Here is a 22,900-nt window from a genome sequence, read left to right as displayed (position 1 = left end):
GAAACTCAGGGAAAAAGACACGTTTTGGAAATATCTTTGATGTGCAGCAACATGTATGCTGCGTATTTTTGTATTACTAAAGTATAAACTGGAATTCCACTGAACACCGCATGTTACTTTCCGAATCATTGAAATTGAGATTGCGATGTGCTTTTGTAAGCCAGTCATAGCTCACGTCACATGATCTCGCCAGCCGATGACAGTGGATATTCAGAGCATAGGACACGTGATGTAGTCAGCACGAACACAAACAGGGAAAGTTAATAGTTTAAACTAATATACACAGTGTTGCTATAAGAAAAGCTAAGCTTTCACATATAATATTGGTCTCTAACGTTAATAAGCTGCAAGAGAAGCTAAGCTTTCGCATATAATGTTGATCTTTTTCATGCGTGTTACACTTTAAGATACATTACACAAATGTGCCAGTAAAATTTTTAATAATGACATAAATGTCTGATCTTCAGGGTTCAAAATTCTTTTAAATGGCTCGTCATCAAAGAGTTGATTTTTAAATGAGAGTCAAACCCTCTGCGATTTAATAAGTTCATGGTACATTCTTGCACATAGTTCAAGTTACGTAAAAGTATATTTACTTTGAAAGTAACACTTTTCAAACCACTATTCGCAATATTTTGCCAAGACCTGTTTGTTAGAAATAGGTTCATTGCCAGAGAGCACAGGTAACAGGCGACACCGCGCTTGCGCAGCTATCATGATGCAGGAAACCCGTATCTACGCACGCGTATAACATTGAAAGATCATAATTTATGTCATAAAAGAAACAAGACATCAGACGATACTCCAAGAGCATCGGAATTCCGTGAACCATATTAAAATGTGCACATTTAAAGTGCATACTTCAAGTGCACATTTGTATGTCCAGATTCCCAATGAAGTAGACCTCGACCTGATATTAAGCTTTTCAGTGTGGTTTTCGGAATGTAAATTTTCTTGGAGCACCAGTACTGTATTATATCATGTTTGGTTCTTTATTATGGCATAATGCCATACGTGCTAGAAAATGAAAACATCCACTTGAAATGCAGCGAACAGTTGAAACTAGCCAGTACTGTGGAATTAAACATTTTGTTTCAAATACATTGACTGTCTCTGCAGAAGAGGTTTATAAAAGTCAAATTTCTTTAGCAAATAGATGAAAATAACTTCATTGTTCTGCAATGCAATTAATGCTTGACTGTTGGAAAGCTGGAAATAAAATAAAATCTGAAACTAATGAAACATTTTAGCCTTCCGTAATTATGCGAATGTATTTTAATTCACTTGATAGCTCCCGGTCACAGACATCCGTTTTGTTTTTATTTGATGCAAGAGTAAACCAAGGGGAAACAGCAAAATCACTAAATGTAAACATGGGTCATGTGGAGACTACCCGCTCTAACTCAGACTGCTCTGCGCATCAGCCACGGATCTACAATATTTGGGAACTGAGCCAATACTAAAAAAAATTGAATTCTCAAATACATGTTCATCTTGTAGCGCACATCTTTTTGAAAAGTCTGAAACATAAAACATGTGTGTTCGAGGAAATGTAAGACATTTTATTTGGTCATAAGTATGCCAATCGGGAGAACAAGAACAAGAACTCTTCAGAAAATTTGAGCTCTTCATTGCCTATTAGCTAGTAACTTGCCGTTTAGTGTGACATAAAATTAAATATAGGATACATAAAACCACTAAAGACAATAGGTAAGCAAGAAATTATACATTTCTTCAATCCTTAGCTCCTAGAATTTTTTTTCTTTCTAATCTTACTACAGCTTAACATGGCGTGCTTTCCTTTCTGCAAAAGAATCTATTACCTCATCAAAGTTCATCAAATGTTTTGCTACATGAAAAATCGAAATGTCGTTATCTAATATTGAAAAAGCTGTTAACACAAATAATACCCACGACTGGTGTGGTTTCTCGATCTGATTACGTCTATTTTGTAACTGTCTGCTAGATAAAACAAAATAGGCCTTTCTAATATGGCAGCAATTTTGTAACACACACCAAATAAACGAGACTGTTTTGGCACAAATGGCCATTTTTATAACATGACAGAATATAATTCACGAAGTACCAATATCAAATGCCTATTAGGCCTATTACAAGCAAAAATCTGTACGTTAGGAAATAGTTTCACATTTCATTCATACATACCAATTTCTCAAGCATGTGATCAAAAAGTAGTACTCTGACATTTTTATATAAATTTGGAATTGTCTTACTCTTCCATAATTTGTATTATGTCCCTATTTCTTCTTCTTCTTCTTCTTCCTCGTTCTAACAAACAATCTTGTCATCACCAATTCTGTAGCTATTCCTGCCATTGTCAAAATTTGTTCGCGGATTAACTTCACTAACACTGCCAGAGTCACAGGTTTAGTTATACTGCGATTATTTTCCGGTTAGGTGTTGTTATGTGTTAGTACAACACGTTTTTCGCGTTACTTCCAGATAGAACTCAAGCGGCTGCTAGCCGGGGACTGTACTACTGGTACTTACTAGTGTAGTGATTTCGTCAAAAATTTTCTGTCAAAATTTCATTTTCTTGGATACATCGAGAAGATAATACATAATCTATCTCACCTGTTATTCCTGTCAGTCGTTTATTTCCATTCTGGTAGTCTGAATCTATGGATTTCGCTAGTAATTATAACAACACTGATCATTTGTAAACCCAGTCAACCACATAATCAGACAGCGATTGGCATTCATCCGTTTGGCTTTACTCTGCTCGGCTTGTATAGCCCCATCCCTTTTGTCTGCAGAAAGTTTATTTCTAGATGTGACGAGGCTTCTCCTGACAGAGATACCACGTACACTATGCATGCATTCAAAAATCAACTTATGACTCATTCAGAAATCAACTTAAAATGTGTTCAAAAATGTTCAAAAACCAACAGGGAAGCGTTTCAAAATCATACGAATAATCGATAGACCAACGCGCGCTGGATGGTAGGCGCTTTATGAAATAAGTTTTTTTCCTCAAGAATATGAATTGGGCGCCCCTTTTCCCGGTAGCATCTAGCTGCTTGCTGAGACTGCTTACACAGCCAACAGCCACATTCTTGTAGCCAGAAGCGGGAGACTCTACTACTCAAATGCTACTCAACTGCGCTTGTGCATGAGCCTGCTCGTAACTGCTAAAACGAATTTAATGTAAACAGTTGTGACTTCACACTCATCGGAGGCAATTTGTTGTTATGAAGCATTGCATAGTATTCCTAAAGCCTTTGACACATTTTGCAGTTGGCAGACGCTTGCATGAGGAATGTATGTCATTGTTGTATATGGCAGATTTCATTTGCAATTTAAGCTATTTTCGTTTTTTTTTCTCTCGTTTATGTTTTATTGTTGAAGTATTATTCTGCAGTAGCGGGTTACAGTAATATCCTTTGTTAGAGTATCGGTTCTTACCAGTCAAAATTACAAAAATTTAACTTAAAACTAAAACAATGAAAAATTCCCGGGTTTGTCCCGGTTTTCTCCTGAATGAAAAAATTCCCGGGTTTTTCCCGGATCGTATACACCCTGATTAAATTACTCTCATACAAGCTAGATGGCAGGTTCACATACTTCCCTTTTTTAGAAACAGATGAAACTAGAGTACGGCATTTCTCGAAGCCATAAAGTGAATTGTGGACAGCCTTTCCTTTGCTCGTAGTAAGCTCCACAGGAATCGCATGTCTGTTTTTCTCCATAGTCTTGACAAAAGAAAGATTTTTCCTTCCAAACTGTTCTACCAGGGAAATACTGATAAACCAATTGTCTGCCATCACATTTTGACCTGACTGATAAATAGGTTAACAGAGTCGCAGAACATCGTTTGAGTGTTTGTTGCTTACATTTTACGATCCATGGTTGCAACCTTGCACTCAGATAATGTGCCCTGGAGATATCCGTGTAACAATGGCAGCTGAAGGGGCATGGAAATCTCCACTTTCTTGCACGAGTGTCATTTATTGCTTACTGTACTCTCTGATGGGTAAAGTCTGAACTATTTGCTAGCAAAGTGTGGAGTAGGAAGAGTATAGATGTTAGTGTCAGTATATTTGACCACTTGTATGATCATGATAGTTGTGAAATCTGCAGCTATACGAAGGTGATCTTATGCGCCAGGAGTCAACGCACATGATGGTGCACCACTGACAAGGTGCTTTGTGTGACAACGATATGTTTCATGATTTATTTGCAGATTCATTATTGGATGTATCGAGCAATACAAGAGAATGATAACAGTGATAATACTAGTGATCGTGGCTGTGAGCTTGGGCTCCGTATGTCAACTAAACACTGGAAACAGCCGCACATGTTAGTGAGTGACGGTGATGCTAGTAGTGACAATGAGGTAGGTGTTCGTTTACATGGAATAGATAAAAGCAATGTCTATACTAAGGACAATCCAGTCACACATTTGGAAGCTTTTGTAGATCAGCCAGTCCTTACACTTGTTCCCCATGATCCATGTACTATTTCAGAGATTGTAACTTGCATTTTTGGTAACAAATTATTTGATATTTTCGTAAAATAATATAATCTATAGAATTTATGTACGTATAAAACATCACCCATGACACTAAAGTGGATAGACATTTCAGTTGTTGAAATGAAATGATTTTTAGTGATCATACTCATAAAGGGACAATTTAGAAAGAAAAGTTATCAGGAATACTGGAGCACAGAGCCTTCAACCAAAACTCCTGTTGTGAGACAGCTGGTAAGTTGCAACTGATGGAAACAGATGAAATATATGGCTCTGTAAGGTTCGCCCGGTTCTCCAACATTTTGTGGATCGTTTTCAGACCGTATGTATGAACCCACCTATGAGATATCACTTGATGATACACTGTAGAGGTCGCCACAGGTTTAGGACGTATAATCATTGAAAGCTGGTGAAATATGGCCTACTTGTGCAAATGTCATGTGAAGCCACAATAAGTTACATATATAATGTGGAAATATATAGTGCAGAAGAGAAAGACTGGACAAAATCATTTTTTCTGTACTGTCACCACGCTTAAGACATCTGGCATCATGTCAGTCATGAAAACTACCATAACAGTGTGATAACTGTAGATACCATATTTACTCGAATCTAAGCCGCACTTTTTTTTCTCGGTTTTTGTAATCCAGAAAACCGCCTGTGGCTTAGAATCGAGTGCAAAGTAAGCGGAAGTTCTGTAAAATGTTGCTAGGTGCCGCCACAACTAACTTCTGCCGTTGAATATATGTAGTGCTACACAGGCATGATTTGCAGGCACAAGGACAAATACTGGTGCCAAAACCTCTGTGCCAGTAAAAAAAAAAAAAAAAAAAAAAAAAAAAAAAAAAAAAAAAAAAAAAAAAAAAGGTGGAAGACGAGCTTTTTCCTCCGCCCCGAGTTTCGACCACTGCATTTTCATACATTATCCAACGAAGTAAATATACATTCCATATTGTTCATCTTCGAATGTAGCAGCATTTCAATGTACTACGAAAATCTGACTGGCAAGACTGTTTGGGATGTTTGTAAATATGGCCAACTCTATGTTCTGAATTTCTTCCTACCTGTGATAAGAGATGGTTGCTAATAGGAGCTTTTATGAATTGTGAATCACATGCAGTATTCTCTTCACCATAAGAATAATGCGAATATAAACATTTTGCCATGTATTCTTTTGTGTTTGCTGCTATCTCATTTAAATCCTGTCTGCCTAATAAACTATGAAACTAGAGTGAGACAACAGCAAAAGCAGAAGAATATACATACCATGTCATGTTTATATTCCTCTTATTCTTATGCCGAATAATGATACAGCCAGAAATGAAGCACAACAAGTGACTAGATTTTTAAATCTAAGATGACTAATTTCTGTGCAGAATGCAATTTACTAAAGAGGCGTCTGCAAAGATTTTCAAACGGAGAAAAATTTTCGCTAAACTCTCGTTCAAAACATCTTCTATCATATGCAGTCTATTATTTGGTTCTTGTTGATCATTATCAAAGAAAGCAGCAGTGTAAGTAACAACAAATAGCAGTCTCTTGCCATTGTTTCACTAATGAAACAATTTGTCTTTTTTTATTGAATGCGGTGGTAGCACGCAGAAAAGCAAGACATGCCGCAAGCGGCTACAGGTCGTAAACACTCATTATCAGAATGCAACAAAAAATGCGTGACACAGTACAATAATGCATTTTCAGCTTTGAGTGACGTAAACACCTATAACAAAGAGAACGGCACCTATCAGATCAAAGAAAAATAAGCAATCAATTCAAACCAGACGAAGCACGTGAAAAAGGAAGGGTACCCGTATAAATACGGATGGAGTGCCTGACGCATAGCAATGGCTACCTGATAAAGCTTAATTGCTAAGCTTATGACTCGAACCAAACTACTGTAGCTGTACCTACCAAAGCTTAACTGCTAAGCTTACGACTCGAACCAAACTACTGTAGCTGTACCTGCCAAAGCTTAACTGCTAAGCTTACGACTCGAACCAAACTACTGTAACTGTATCGTCATTCATTCAACCTAAATTGTGTCTCATATTACAATGGACCAACTTTGTTTCGATTTGGAGGTGCGGCCTAAAACTTTTCTCTCCCCTTGAATTTAGAGTCTCAAATTTCAGGTGCGGCTTAGATTCGGAAAAATTTTTTTTTCCTTGATTTCGAGTCTCATTTTTCAGGTGTGGCTTAGATTCGAGTAAATATGGTAACCCGCTTGCTTGGAAGACTAGGGTCTGTGGGACAATAAGAGCCAACAATGGACTTCCACCCGAGATATCAACTGTTGTACACAATCTCAGGAAAGGGGAAAGTCTGTACTACTGGAAAGGTGGTGTGATTTTACAACGTTGGAAGGACAAGCGGGTGGTGCAAATGGTTAGCATGGTAGATCGAGCTATGATGAAGAATGAAAATAGCAAGAGAGGTGTTGTGAGTTAGCCTGTGTCGTTCAGTTGAATAAATACATTTAGGGTGCAGACAGAGCAGACCAGTATTTGTTGTACTACTCAATCCAGAGAAAGACTGTAAAACAGAGCAAGAAGGGAATCCTCTACTTCAGGGCTTCCCAACCTTTTCAGCTGGCGGACCCCTTCTTCACTCGAAAATCCATGGCAGACCCCTAGTCAGTCAAGAGCACAGTAACTTTAAATTTCAGAGCGAAAATCCCATGGGAACTGAAAGCTTCTTAATGGAAGTGCCATGTTCCCAATGACCCCAATGAAAACAACTTGAAATTAACGACCCAATTTGAATTCCCACTGTATCCAGACACTTACTAGTGGATTTACTCCCTTTGTTCAACACACTATAGCCTGATTAAAATTACTTGGTAATTGAAATTTCACACGATGGAGCTGTCTTCCTCAAAGAGCAATCAACATCACGTCCAAACTGTTCGTTGTTGAGAAGCTTGCACTTATGGTCTGTTCAGTTCCACTATTTGGCTACTGTTGTGTAAGGAGCATGCATATTTTGTAACAATCGTGTGTGTGTGTGTGTGTGTGTGTGTGTGTGTGTGTGTGTGTGTGCGCGCGTGGTTTTTCGTGAAATCCGAAGAAAAATGTTCAAGTGTATGTAAAGTCTTCCTTTGGTCGTCCTCCCTCCTCATTCATTTCAACCGAAAACTTCCCTTGTTGTGAAGGCGATGGAGAAACTGCGCCCTTCTTCAATGATCCTGACTTCAGCCACCGATCCATGTTAGAAGTAATAAACTGGTCAAAAATCGACTTATGAAATAGGTAGTGCACTGACAAAGCAAGTTTAACATTTAATGATGCCTGGGGCTGCATACGTGCCAGCAAGTGCTATGTTTGGTCGACAGAGCTCGCTCCGCACACGCGTAAAAGGTTTCAGCGCATCTAGCGCCGTGAGCAGTCGCATAAACGACCCCCGTATTGTTGCTAAACAGTCGATCAGAGAAGCCGCATTCTCCGGCACTGAACTGTGTATACATCGTCACTTAGGAACCGCAAAGGCTGCTTGAGGATACGACTTCAAGTAAAAGTACACGTTTTTCACGCCGGGGGGGGGGGGGGGGGGGGGATGAATTTGATTTTCACATTTCACATTTTTATTCCATAATTTTACTCATTATTTTACACGATTTGGTGAAAGGTGGCTGCGGACCCCCTAGAAAGAGCCGGCGGACCCCTAAGGGGTCCGCGGACCACAGGTTGGGAAGCCCTGCTCTCCTTGATCACCTGTGCCCTATTCAATGCCTCCGTAGTGTGTAGAACACAAGAGACCTGAAAAGAAGATGAAGTACAAGTCACTTACATTGGAGACAGCCAAATACTGGCTATCGATTTAGAAGCCAGAAGTGAATGACTGAGGAGATGATGGAGCACAACATGAAGGCCTCAGGAAAACTTCCACACCTCTTAACACTTAAACAGGACTGTCCTCAAAAGACTGTCAGGGGATACGAGGAAACACAAACTGGACGAAATTGTTGAATTGCCGGATCACGGACCAAGAAACACTCTTCCAAGGGACCTCTTCACAAGGGAGTGTGCTTTGGGAAGTACCAAACATTTAAGAACTACTAGAACATCTGGTGTGTAGGAATTCTAAGTTTGAACATAATACGAGTGTCATTCACAAAGTGAGTTCCATTTCTATTCCTATCCACGGCAGTTACTCTGACTCAAGAAGAAGACATGTACGCCATTTTCAGATCGCTGCTGCCGACATGTGCTTTGTAGTGCTTCTTTATATAATGTCAACCGTAATTGAAAATGCCGCCGCTTGTGAAATCAGATCTGTGATTCGTTTTCTAAATGCAAAGAAAGGAAATTCATCAGCAAATCTGCAAGGTATAAGGACAAAATGCTACGAGTGATTCAATGGTTAGAAGATGCGTCAGACTGTTCAATGAAGGACGTGACTAAGTGCAAGATGAAGAACGAAGTGGACACCCGTCTGTGGTTACTGATGGACTGGTTCACACAACTGAAGAGAAAATTAAGCACAACCATAAATTTACACTTAGTGCCCCTACTATGGAAGTCCCACAAATCTCATGATCACTAATTCATGAAATTGTTACTGAAAAACAGAAATTAAGAAAACTTTGGTCATGGTGGGTACCCAAAATTCTTACTGAATAACACAAAAAACAATGGATGGGCAGTGCACTTCAGTTTTTCACATGCTACAATGAAGAAGGTGATGGTTTTCTTTCTCTGATAGTCACGGGGGATGAAACTTGGGTATCGTACGTACAAAACGGCAATCAATGGAATGGAGGCACATTTCATCCCCAATGAAGGTTAAGCCTAAGCAAATCTTGACACCTTGAAAAGTCATGTGCACCGTTTTTTGGGACAGAAAAGGCATTTTGCTGATCGATTTCTTGCCACGAGGCTAAACAATCAATGCACATGGTTACTGTGAGACCATTAAGAAATTGCGCCACGCAATACAGAACATGTGCCGAGGATTACTGTCAAAAGGTGTTGTTTTTTTCCACGATAGCGCCCGACCTCACAAGGCGAATGTGACCAAACAACTCCTACAGGAATTTCACTGAAACGCATTTGATCATCCTCCGTACAGCCTGGACCTCGCTCCTACCAACTTTCATCTCTTCTTACACCTAAAATATGTCCTTGGTGCTCAACACTTCAATGACGATGACAAGCTGAAAGAACATGTTACCACATGGTTGAATGCACAGGCAGCAACCTTCTATGCAGAAGGCATACAAGAACTTGTGCCATGCTATGACAAGTGCCTACAAAATTTTGGAAGCTAAGTAAAAAAGCAGTTTAACAGTTTTAGATTTTTGTACAATAAATATTTTTTTCTGTATCTGTACACGTTTGTTTTATGTAACCAAATGGAACTTACGCTGTGGACGACCCTCGTATGATCAATAGAATAGAATAGTAATTACACTCTAAAATCATCCAGTCCACAGACGGGTTGACTAAGACATCTGGCTGGTGGATTATGATGATTACATGTACATGAAGTTTACAACTGCATCACAATTACAGTTTATAAAAGGTGGTCATTTTCTGCATGCATTAAAAAGTATTGTTTCATACTTTGAAGAAGTGTCTTTTGTTCAAACACTAATAGTGTAAAATAAAAAGATGCAAAGTTGATGAGATGTAAACTGGTTTATGAGCAGATGCAAAGACACAACAGCTAGCTGAAAAAATATTGTTGCGTATAGACAACCGACAGTAGCGAAAGGAAATTAGAGTGCCTGCAAGACAGCTATGTTATGTGGGCTGCATGCAAGTCAGGCAGCACACAATACCTGGCCATTGTGGTAAGTCGGAACCAAACTATCTAGTCCTTAATGTGCTAGAATATGTTTCCAAATTGAATAGGTAAAATACCTGGGAATCCACAAGAGCAAATATTGGAATGTCATAGTTATTTAGTTTGCTGGATATATCTTGGAGAAAACAGCATCTTTCACAGAATCCTTCCAGTTTCCCATCCACTATAGCATTTTCTCTGAGAGTATAGAGCGTCTGTGAGTGCTGTACGAATGAAGGGAATAATTCTTTAATTGCTGTTATCTTGTGTAATTCGTGATTGTCTAATCTACGATACTGTATGATGAATTTGACATTATTTACACTCATTATGAGGTGAAATTCCTCAATACTGTCCTCATCAATTTCCCACAGATCTTCTAAGCTTTGTCTTTTATTTTTGTTAATACCAGCTAAAAATAAGAGATCAACAAAGGCTTTGGTTCAGTAACACCTATTGGTTTTAAAACTCTCTCAAGCTGAAGTGAAGCTTTGACACTATCAATACACTAGTTTGTATACAGAACTATAATAAACAAAATGCCATCAACCATGAGGTCATACCAGAAAGGTATTCTCACTGCTTGCACCATACCTCTAGGTTCAGGATACTTCTGAATAACACCGTGGGTTCTGCAATATTCTCTCTGTGATGATGGACATTTTTCCATTTTGTCTCTCTGTTCTTTCCAATATAGTAATGGATATTATTGCCAAGTACTCTCTCATCATTTTAACTGTTGTCTTCCTTGGTTTCTGAATCTTCCTGCCAAGCTTCAACTTCATCACTACAATCTGTGTTCACTTAATCTTCAAACTCGATTTGATATTCAGTATTGCTCTCTTCAATCATCATCTTTTGGAATCATTCACCATTGGATTGAGAATAGTATGTGTGTTTCTGTAGCCAGTTATGATCAAGTACATCCCACATAAAATAATAAAATACTCCAAAATAATGCACTCAGACACAGTCTATCAATTTGATACTTGATATTCTGAAAAGTGTAACAAACAATTAAATGATTTTTTTATATATCATTGCTTAGTACTACTTAACCTGCATATGTTGGAAACCAAATATAGTTGAAATGCAACAGGAACATGTGCAGTGTATCAAACTGAGCAACCAGCATATATACAGTAAGAGAAGGGAAGCTACTAGTAAGAAGACATCACTGCAGTCAACTGTTGACAAATGGCTGACAGAAAATTATGATGTGTATGATCACCAACACGCGATCGAAGGTTAAGTAATACACATTATATAGACGAGGATTACTTAAATCACATAAAGCAGGGACTGATTAAAAAGAAACAAAAATAAAAAGTTTAGTTTAATAAAAATACCATGCATCCATCGCTCAATACCATATTTTAAGAGTATCTGTTATATCCAATATCTATGATGGAAAATGATGATCTCCTTTCTTGCTGAGTCCAACATCTCCATTGGTTTTTCAGGCAGATAAATGAGGATGCCCAGAGAATGTAGTGGCTGGCCAGGGGATCATTAGGGTCCTGATATCAGCTGAAGGGATTTGTATGCAGCTACTAATGATGAGAAGGGAATAATTGTGTTACCACTTTTGCAATAAACTGGACACTCAAGTAATTATTCACCAGGATCTCTGTCAAATTTCAATTATTTTATTTTCAGATTAAGATGACATGTCCAGTAGCATTCTAAAATGATCTGTAGGTGAATAAACAAGTAACTATACCCTTGAAGTAACAGAGCCAAGTCTTCTACAATATGCACACAAAACTAGATAAGTGAATGGTAGAAGACACATACCTATATCTTTTGCATCCATCTCACGTAATTTTTCCACAGTTAATCTCTTCTCTTCAATTTTGTGGATAATGTCAGACCCCAGCATACGAAACTGTCTCATGGGAGTCTCCATGCTCCATTGTTGTTGCTCAAACATCTGAGCAAGGATCAGGAAACGTGTGGCCATAACAGCATTGTTTTTGCGCAGCTGAATTTCAAACAGGGCACGCAAAATCCGGACAGCATTCTGCAAAAATAAGAACAGTTATACTGAGAATTAACTGAGAGACATATGACAAAAGCTGGAGCCTTACATAAAATTATGCTACTGCCACATAAGCTCAGGTAGTCATACTAACCACACAGCATATGTTGGGACAACTTCACTGGGGGGGGGGGGGGGGGGCAAAAAAAAAAAAAACACCACGTTACCAACACACATGTTCAACATTGGGTCTTTAGAGCTGTTTCCTCTCTATTAGGTAGTATACACTCCTTTCTATTTATTTTTTAATATAATGCCTTCACAACTAGTTTTACTATCAAGTAATGGTAATTTTGGAATGCATTTGTACACTATTTCTGAACAGAACAAAAAAGAAACTTAAACTTACTATTGATCACACAGTTCAGCTTTACTTCTAAAATGAGGCAGTGAAACAATAATTAAAGGATATAGTATTTGAAATTTCTGTAACAAAATCAGCATTAATTTACATGATCCCTTCAGTATTTGGATAATCATACTGAAAGGGCAAAATATAAAAATTCATAATGATGTGCATAATTTATCAAGCACCAAACTGCAGTTACTGTATTTACTCGAATCTAAGCCGCACTCGAATCTAAGCTGCACCTGAAAAATGAGACTCGAAATCAAGGAAAAACAAATTTCCCAAATCTAAGCCGCACCTGAAATTTGAGACTCGAAATTCAAGGGGAGAGAAAAGTTTTAGGCCGCACCTCCAAATCGAAACAAAGTTGGTCCATTGTAATATGAGACACAATTTAGGTTGAATGAATGACGATACAGCTACAGTAGTTTGGTTTGAGTCGTAAGCCTAGCAGTTAAGCTTTACCAGGTAGCCATTGCTATGCGTCCGTATTTATACGGGTGCCCTTACATTTTCACGTGCTTCGTCTGGTTTGAATTGATTGCTTATTTTTCTTTGATCTGATAAGTGCCATTCTCTTTGTTATAGGTGTTTACGTCACTCAAAGCTGAAAATGCATTATTGTACTGTGTCACGCATTGTTTGTTGCATTCTGATAATGAGCGTTTACGACCTGTTGCCGCTCGCGGCATGTCTTGGTTTGCTGCGTGCTACCACCGCTTTCAATAAAAAAAGACGAATTGTCTCATTAGCGAAACAATGACAAGAGACTGCTATTTGTTGTTACTTACACTGCTGCTTTCTTTGATAATGATCAACAAGAACCAAATAATAGACTGCGTATGATAGAAGATGTTCTGAACGAGAGTTTAGTGAAAATTTTTCTCCGTTTGAAACTCCGTGCACAAGCCTCTTTAGTACATTACATTCTGCACAGAAATTAGTCATCTTAGATTTAAAAATCTAGTCAATTGCCGTACTTCATTTCTGACTGTATCACTATTAGGCATAAGAATAAGACGAATATAAACATGACATGATATGTGATGCTGTTGTCTCACTCTAGTTTCATAGTTTATTAGGCAGACAGGATTTAAATGAGATAGCAGCAAACACAAAAGAATACATGGCAAAATGTTTATATTCACATCATTCTTATGGTGAAGAAAATACTGCATGTGATTCACAATTCATAAAAGTTCCTATTAGCATCCATCTCTTATCACAGGTAGGAAGAAATTCAGAACATAGAGTTTGCCATATTTACAAACATCCCAAACAGTCTTGCCAGTCGGATTTTCGTAGTACATTGAAATGCTGCTACATTCGAAGATGAACAATACGGAATTTGTACTTATTTCATCGGATAATGTATGAAAATGCAGTGGCCGAAACTCGGGGTGGAGAAAAAAAAGCTTGTCTTCCACTTTTTTTTTTTTTTTTTTAATTTATTTACTGATGCAGAGGTTTTGGCGCCAGTATGTATCTTTGTGCCTGCAAAGCATGCCTGTGTAGCGCTACATATATTCAATGGCAGGAGTTAGTTGTAGTGGCACCTACCAACATTTTTCAGAACTTCCGCTTACTTTGAACTCGATTCTAAGCCGCAGGCGGTTTTTTGGATTACAAAAACTGGAAAAAAAGTGTGGCTTAGATTCAAGTAAATATGTTATATGAGTCTAAGGACCTGAAAAGGGAGTGTGACAGAATTGTAGCCTGTTCTCAGTGTTATTCAATTTGTACATTAAGCAAGCTCTGAAGGAAACCAAGGAGAAATTAGAAAAGGGAATTAAACTTCTGAAAGAAGAAACAAAAACTGTGATTTGCTGATAACATTGTAATTATGTTGGAGACAGCAAAGGACTTGGAAGATTAGTTGATTGGAATGGGTAGTGTCATGAAAAGAGATTATAAGATGAACATCATTAAAAATAAAGTAAGGGTAATAGAATGTAGTCAAAAGCTATCTGAAAGTGCTGAGGCAATTAGATTAGGAAACAAGACACTAAAAGAAATAGATGAGTTTAGTTATTTGGGTGTCAAAATAACTAATTGTGGCTGATGTAGCACTCCGTCTTCAGGCCACAAGTGGCCCATCGGGACCATCCGACCGCCGTGTCATCCTCAAGTTGAGAATGCGGATAGGAGGGGCGTGTGGTCAGCACACCGCTCTCCCAGTCATTATGATGGTTTTCTTTGACCGGAGCCGCTTCTATTCGGTCGAGTAGCTCCTCAATTGGCATCACGAGGCTGAGTGCACCCTGACAAATGGCAACAGCACATGGCGGCTGGATGGTCACCCATCCAAGTGCCAGCCACGCCCGACAGCGCTTAACTTCGGTGAGCTCACGGGAACCGGTGTATCCACTGTGGCAAGGCCGTTGCCTGGTGGCTGATGTAGAGAGGATACAAATTGCAGACTGGCAATAGCAAGAAAAGCATTTATGAAAAAGTGGTGTTTGTTGACATGTAATATAAATTTAAGTGTTATGGAGTCTTTTGAAGGGCAGTGCTACAAAAGAATGCTAAATATTACATGACTAGAGTGAATAACTAATGACGAGGTACAGAACTGAATTTGGGAAAAAAGAAATTTATGGCACAACTTAGCTAAAACATAGGATTGATTGATGGGAAATATCCTAAGGCATCAATGAATCGTTAAACTGGTAACAAAGGGAAGTGTGGCAAGTCAAAATTGTAGAGCAAGACCAAGTCATGAATACAGCAAGTAGGTTCACTTGGACAAGACTGCAGTAGTTATTAAAAATGAAGAGGTTTGTACAGGGCAGAGTAGCAAGGAGAGCTACATCAAGACAGGTTTTGGACATAAAACAACATGAGAATATAAAGTTTTGCCTCAGAAAGCTTGACTATGACTAATTCCTTGAGTATAGTTACAGTCACTGTTGAAGAATATTTTCCCATAATTTTCACTCTGTCAATCTACTAGCATCCTCAGATCTTAAGTTTCATTTCTCTGAATCCCCATGTTTGGCTGGAAAGTAGCTTTATTAATATTCATAATTAAAATAAATGCAATAAATATAGAGAATTTATTACAATATATATATATATATATATATATATATATATATATATATATATATATATATATATAACAGAGGGAAACATTCCACGTGGAAAAAATATATCTAAAAAGAAAGATGATGAGACTTACCAAACAAAAGCGCTGGCAGGTCGATAGACACACAAACAAACACAAATATACACACAAAATTCAAGCTTTCGCAACAAACTGTTGCCTCATCAGGAAAGAGGGAAGGAGAGGGAAAGACGAAAGGATGTGGGTTTTAAGGGAGAGGGTAAGGAGTCATTCCAATCCCGGGAGCGGAAAGACTTACCTTAGGGGGAAAAAAGGACAGGTATACACTCGCACACACACACATATCCATCCACACATACAGACACAAGCAGACATATTTAAAGACAAAGTGTGTATATGCGGATGGATGTGTGTGTGTGTGCGCGAGTGTATACCCGTCCTTTTTTCCCCCTAAGGTAAGTCTTTCCGCTCCCGGGATTGGAATGACTCCTTACCCTCTCCCTTAAAACCCACTTCCTTTCATCTTTCCCTCTCCTTCCCTCTTTCCTGACGAAGCAACCGTTTGTTGCGAAAGCTAGAATTTTGTGTGTATGTTTGTGTTTGTTTGTGTGTCTATCGACCTGCCAGCGCTTTTGTTTGGTAAGTCTCATCACTTTCTTTATATATATATATATATATATATATATATATATATATATATATATATATATATATATATTTTTTTTTTTCACCACTGAAGAACCCACACACAGTAATCATTCCTGTGCAGGACTACAAAATCGAATGTAGATTAAAATGTACAGTTTAATAGTCAATATATGAGAGCCGTGAGAACAGTGTAGACTTGATATGTTGTGTCACCTTTTCAAGTGAGAAAGCAAAATCTTTGTAAAGACAGAAATGTAGGCCCTCAGAGAGGGAAGCTCAGTACCATATTAGTCCTGAGGCCTGCACTAAACAAAAATTACACAATTTTACCACAAAAAGGAGCTCCAAAATAGCTGACACAAATGTACATTGTATTCTGACAGTGGAAGAGTGATTATCGAACACTGATGGAGAAATAAATCCTTACAGATGGGGATATGCTCCGCGTTAGGACACATGGTGTCCAACTGTCAAAACATAAAAGATAGGAACAAATCCCTCATTTAATGGCTACAAATAATCTGTGTCATAACCATTTTTTAGAGGTAAACTGCTGAAACAAAACACAGAAACAAATTCTGACTTTGTTCTGGAAGTTGTAAAAACATCAGATTAACTATTTACACTATTGAAAAGCTATTGCAGAAACCAGACAGCCAAAAAAATGCCACTGAAAAGGTTAAAATTAGCAAAGCAATACTTTCCAGGAAAACAGGTGTGAGGTGTGAGAAGAGAGGAGATGGAACAATAGGTGGAGTTACTTCACAGCAGCGATTGCTGACCAGTTGAAGGAATTTTCCGACCTCCAAAAGGGAGCCACAGTATGGAGGGGTGTAGCACTATTCTATATGCTTCCACATATATAACTTCCTTAGCCTGCTTCCTCTCCAGGTGAGATTTTCTTATCCGCCAGTTCAATCTCCCTCTCCCATTGGTCAACAGGCCGAATTCTACAAATTGACCCTAGCCTGGGATGTGATAGTGGTAATAATAACAGTTCAAAACTGCAGTTTTCAATTGAGAAGGGACAGCCTGTAACTTATATTATCTGATCACTTGCATAAATTATTCTTTTAGTCTGTTCTCCTCAAGTATGTCTACATTAGCTGATGCCCACATTTCACAAGAGTATGCAACAACAACTCTACACCTCTCAACAAAATCTGTATTTTTCAACATTGATACTTACTACTGCCCAGTCATACTTTAGTCATGTACTCACAACCAATAAGAAATATCCATTCAGAGTCTTTAAAATCGCCTTACTCTCCTTAGGAGGAATGTCAACAAAATAAACACTCATTATACAATCACAAATGGTATAAATTTCGCATAGTATTTGCGATAAATTGCAGTTCAAATAAAAAGCCTAACAAGTTTTTTTTTTTAAGACTAAATCATCTGAGTGTGAGGTACACTGTGTGGTGTCATAAGGCTTAGGCCTGTCCCACCCCTCATTAAATTGACCAAGACTTATACGAATAATTGTAAGAACAGTTATTATTATTATTATGTTCTTTAAGTTTGTTTTTGGGTTTTCAGAGATACTGTGGGAAGAAAGTTTATTTATGTTGCAGATAACATGGAAGACGTTGCCCAACGATCACCATGAAAGTTCAACGTAGCGGCAAGTGGGCAAGGAATAAAACGAATGCTGCAAACTACCGCGAGCCATGGAAGAGCCTGGGCCGCGAGGGCATCGAGCTTCCTAGGTAGTTGTTGGACTACGTCAAAGGAAGAGATATTCTGCTTTCTCTTTGTAAACAGATTGATCGAGTCTTGAAAGGTTCATGTTAAACTTATAGGCGGGTGACACATTAGGTGGGACCCAATGCCTGTAATACTTCCACAGTTATTAAAAAGTTGTTAAACGGCAAAACCAATAGTTCATCATTTATATAGATAAAAAGTAGTAAAGATATAGGAAAGGAAGAGTTGCGGCGTCAGAACGAAAAGTGATACATCGCTCAGCAACGAAGAAAGACGTAAACCGTGCGCGTTACGAGGTGAAAAAAAATCAACTAATAAAATAGTAAGTCTATAATTAAGCATAAAGCCATGTAACACTGCAACTGGCAGCTCTGTATTTACTGTTGCTATTCTTGAACAACAGTTTGTTTGTACCCCCAGTGAACACATGCTCATGCTCAGTACATACAATCCCACAATTCAGTATTCGTTATAAAAATATCTACTCCAACGAAGTTATACAAAATCAAACAATGGAAAATCCACGATGGAATGTAACAATTATGCAGTTCGGGTACAGCCGCCTTAGACTGCAGTCGTGTGTGCGAGTTGTGTTTGCGTGAGTGTTAGTGTTAGGGTGTGTGAGTGTGTGTGTCATCTATTTTTGACAAAGGCCTTACGGGGAGAAAGCTTTATTTGGAACAGTCTTTTTGCTGTGCCTATTTGTGACTCAGCATGTCCGCTATAAAGTTATACAAAAAGTAGATAATGTTATGTTTAGAGGATTAGAGAGAGATCATAACCCCATCAGGAAAATCTAAGTGTCTCAGTTCAGTTAATTAATGTAAAACTGAGGAAACTTAATTTATTTTGTAGATTTTTATACACTAATGAGCTAAAGAATTATGTCACAGGGAAACTCAACTCACATTTGACAGCTGTTTCACAATACATTTATTCATCCTTTGTCATTGCCAACAACTCTTATTTCTCGAAAATAGTGTAATGCTTGAATGTAACACTAGGGTGAAAACAATCCTCTACAGAGATTTCACGGGCTTATATTAGTATAGAAAGAAATCAGTTCCATGGATACATGCATATTTAACAACTTGGCTCAGCATATTACAATCTCTTGTGGGTAAAGACTGAGTTAAGGAACTTGGTGTTGGACACCACCTTCCATTCTGCTGAAGAGTAACTTCTTTTACAGTTAATGTTTTAGGTTTTTTAGGTTATTTTATAAATAATATTAGCAATGTAATAAAACAACATTTCAAAATGTTATGTCATTTCATTGTATTGTACTTAAATGAAATATGCATCACTGGATTCTTCCTACACCCCAGAGACCCAATGCCAGGAAATATACAAAATGTTCACAGCAGCTTAGACAGAAAATGACAATAAAAGTAGTGACTCACTGCATCTCTATTATGCACAATTCATTCCTGCTAGTCTTCAGAAGCACACCTTTGGCTCTCCCCTCCTTTCAATATTGTATGACAGTTAATATGAAGACGACAAGCTAGTTTCACAAGTGAAGAGTGTAATCGAGCTCATATAGAGGTACGTAAGCTTGTCAGACAAAATATACCACCATTTGAAAAAGAGCACTTCAGTCAGTCTGGAGCACTGCAGGTGGTGCAGAACCAGTAGCTGGCAGTCAAGCTCCCTCAGCAGCTGACACAAGTCATGGGATTGAAGCAGTGTGTACATGGCGATAACTTGTACAGTATGAATGCAAAAAGGTCGGTCAACTTGGAGAATTGACAGAATGGCAAAGAGCTGCTAACGTATCTCGACGTGAACTTGTACAGTATCAATGCGAAAAGGTCGGTCAACTTGGAGAATTGACAGAATGGCAGAGAGTTGCTACCGTATCTCGACGTGCCTCTCACCATGCTGTGAATGAATTTGTCCAATGTGTTGGTGTAAAAGTGTGAATTGTCCAAATGTTTCCAAGAAATGGTGTATCATTCAAAGTCATGTAACACTGTATATGAAATCTAGTCGTAAAACAATCCTATCGACAGCGACCAGAAATGAGTGTCACCCCGAAAGTGACTGGAAATGAGTGTCACGCCTCTTGAATAACAACGGTTTCAAATTGCACAGGAACTGCTGCTGCCTTGAATGCAGATCCACCTGAACCAATTTCCGAGTGTGTGGTGCACGGGGCATTTTATGCAATTTACAGCTGGCATTGGGAACCTCACAAAAAGCCACTGCTTACAGCGGGACAAAGCTTTCTGTCTTCAATGGGCCAAACACTGAATACAGACAGCTGACAATCGGAGGCATATAGTGTAGTCTGACAAGTAATGATTTTGCCAGTTTTCAAATGATGCGAGGTGACGAGTGCACTGACGGCCCAATGAAGAATTTCACCTGCAGTGTGTGGTGGTGTAATTTGGGCGCAAAGTGATTTACTGATGCTTTGGAGGTGTTTTTAACAGAAGAATGTTTATTTCAAAATTATCAGTGACCGAGTGTCACCCTTTCTTCTACACCTGCATGTCAAGTATTCTGTCAACACTCCTGTCTTTCGAGATCATAGCAGCCATGTTTGTACACCTGCACATGTATGTTCCCAGTTTGACAAACACTTGGGCATCCTACCGTGCTGTGACTGGCCAGCTAAATGCCCAGTCTTAAAGCCCTGGAAAATATGCGGGCTATCAGGAATGGCGAGAGAAACGTAGCAATAAACAAGGGCGTAATTTGGTAGTTCTGCAGGATCTAACCATCAACAAGTGGTTCCAGCTGGATATGGCAAACCTGAAGAAACTTTAGTCCTGCTCCCTTTCAAACTGAGGACACCGTCGAGAAGCCAGGTAATCTCCTGTGGCCAACTAGTTTTTGTGTGATGTGCCTACTGTGCACTTTGGAATGTACTAAAACTGTTCTTTTATGCAATACTATCAACTGTTTTCATTTAGGGTATGGGAGGTAGCGTTGCTCACGTCCGTAGGTTTAACCTTAAAATACCCTACACGTGCCTCCTGGGTGGTGCTAATTGAGCAACAGTGATTACAGGCAGCCAGACTATCCATAGGATCCCCTGGCAATGACATATCAACTAAATAGCAGAAACAGTTCTTTTCAGAGCTCATTAACAAGAAACATTGGACCAACTATCAGACTCCTTCAACTGAATATCGAAAGCATTAGCAAGGCAAAGTGTGACTACCTGTCAAAATTTTTGCTGGACAACAATATCGATGTCGTCGCCATTCAAGAAACTCGTGTTTCCAGTGAAGAAATATTCCGAAGCCGAGGTCGAATTCCTGGATATTCTGCACTTGGTGTAACTTACCACGAGGTGTATGGAATTGCTACGTATGTCCGTAACAACATAAACGAAGCTTCGCTGATTTCTGTAAGTGTGGAGGCAGATATACATACAGTTGTCATACAATTGCACGGCATTACTATTACAAATGTTTACAAACCACCCAAAACAACATGGCCCGATTTTGTCCTACACACAGCAGAACATCCTGCAATTTACGTAGGAGACTTCAATAGTCACCATGAACTTTGGAAGTACTCTCAAAATGATGAAAATGGGAGCATGCTTGCAGAATGGATCGAAGAGAATAATCTTCATCTAGTGTTTGATGCCAAAGATCAAGGCACTTTCAGGTCAGCTGCTTGGGACAAGGATTCAAATCCTGACTTATGCTTTGTTAGCTGCAACGAAACTGGCTTTCCCATCAACACCACAAGGAAAGTGATAGATGCCTTTCCTCACAGCCAACACAGACCTGTAATAATACAAATTGGCTGCACTGTTCCTGTCATACGATCAACTCCGCATGCTCGATGGAATTTCCAGAAAGCCGACTGGATGAAGTTTTCAACGGAACTGGATAAGACCATTCGATGGATACCTCCATCACATAATAACTATCAACGCTTCATTGGTGCAGTAACAGCAACAGCTAAAAAGTGTATGCCAAGAGGATACCGAAAAGAATATGTTCCAGGATGGAATGAGGAAAGTGAAACACTGTACCAATACTTCCAGCAAAGTGGTGACCCAGATATAGCTACGGAACTATTGTCCAGCTTGGACATGTCTCGGAGGCAGAAATGGGCAGAAACAGTCAAAACTATGGACTTTACCCACTCGAACAGGAAAGCATGGAGTCTTCTGAGAAAACTGGGAGGAAGTGCACCAGCATGCAGAAAAAATTCCGAAGTAACACCAGACCAAATTGCTTCCCACATCATTACCACCTCAAGAGTAACTCCCGACAAGAAACATATAAGACATATCAGACGACAGCTTCGTGACCTTAAAAAGAAGGCATCTCCCTCATCTGAGTATACCCATCCCTTCACAGTTTCAGACATTGACTCTGGACTGAAGGACCTCAAACCTCTTAAGGCACCTGGATTCGATGGTATCCACCCAGAATTCCTGATCCATATGGGAGGAAAAGCTAAGAAATGGCTGGCAGAATTCTTCACTGACATCCTGCTGACTGGTCAACTTCCATCTGAGTTTAAAAAGGTGAAGATAATATCTGTTCTGAAACCTGGCAAACCCAGCAACAGGGTAGAAAACTATCGCCCCATTTCCCTGCTCAGCTGCTGCTACAAGCTTTTTGAAAGGCTAATATATAACAGAATAAGTAGCGCTATCTTAGAGAACGTTCCAGTTGATCAGGCAGGCTTCAGACCAGGGCGTAGCTGCTGCGACCAAGTATTGTCTCTCACATCCTTCATAGAGTCAGGATACCAAATGAAGCAGAAAACATCTGTGGCATTTGTTGATCTAACTGCCGCCTTCGACACTATGTGGAGGGAAGGCCTTATCTACAA

The 22,900-nt window shown here is 39.0% G+C and overlaps 1 protein-coding gene and 1 pseudogene across 1 annotated transcript in view; both read right to left on the bottom strand.

Moving 5' to 3' along the window:
* LOC126203843 (activating signal cointegrator 1 complex subunit 3) overlaps nucleotides 1-22,900 on the bottom strand; it is a 251,150-nt gene that overhangs the window by 103,519 nt on the left and 124,731 nt on the right. The window contains exon 21 of the mRNA XM_049938218.1: nucleotides 12,071-12,296. Within this exon, the coding sequence (XP_049794175.1) occupies nucleotides 12,071-12,296 (226 nt within the window). The remainder of the gene's footprint in view (nucleotides 1-12,070; nucleotides 12,297-22,900) is intronic.
* LOC126204649 (5S ribosomal RNA) lies at nucleotides 14,933-15,049 on the bottom strand (annotated as a pseudogene).

The sequence above is a fragment of the Schistocerca nitens genome, chromosome 9 (assembly GCF_023898315.1).
Source record: "Schistocerca nitens isolate TAMUIC-IGC-003100 chromosome 9, iqSchNite1.1, whole genome shotgun sequence".
Classification (NCBI taxonomy): domain Eukaryota; kingdom Metazoa; phylum Arthropoda; class Insecta; order Orthoptera; family Acrididae; genus Schistocerca; species Schistocerca nitens.
This window is presented reverse-complemented; position numbering and strand designations above follow the sequence as displayed.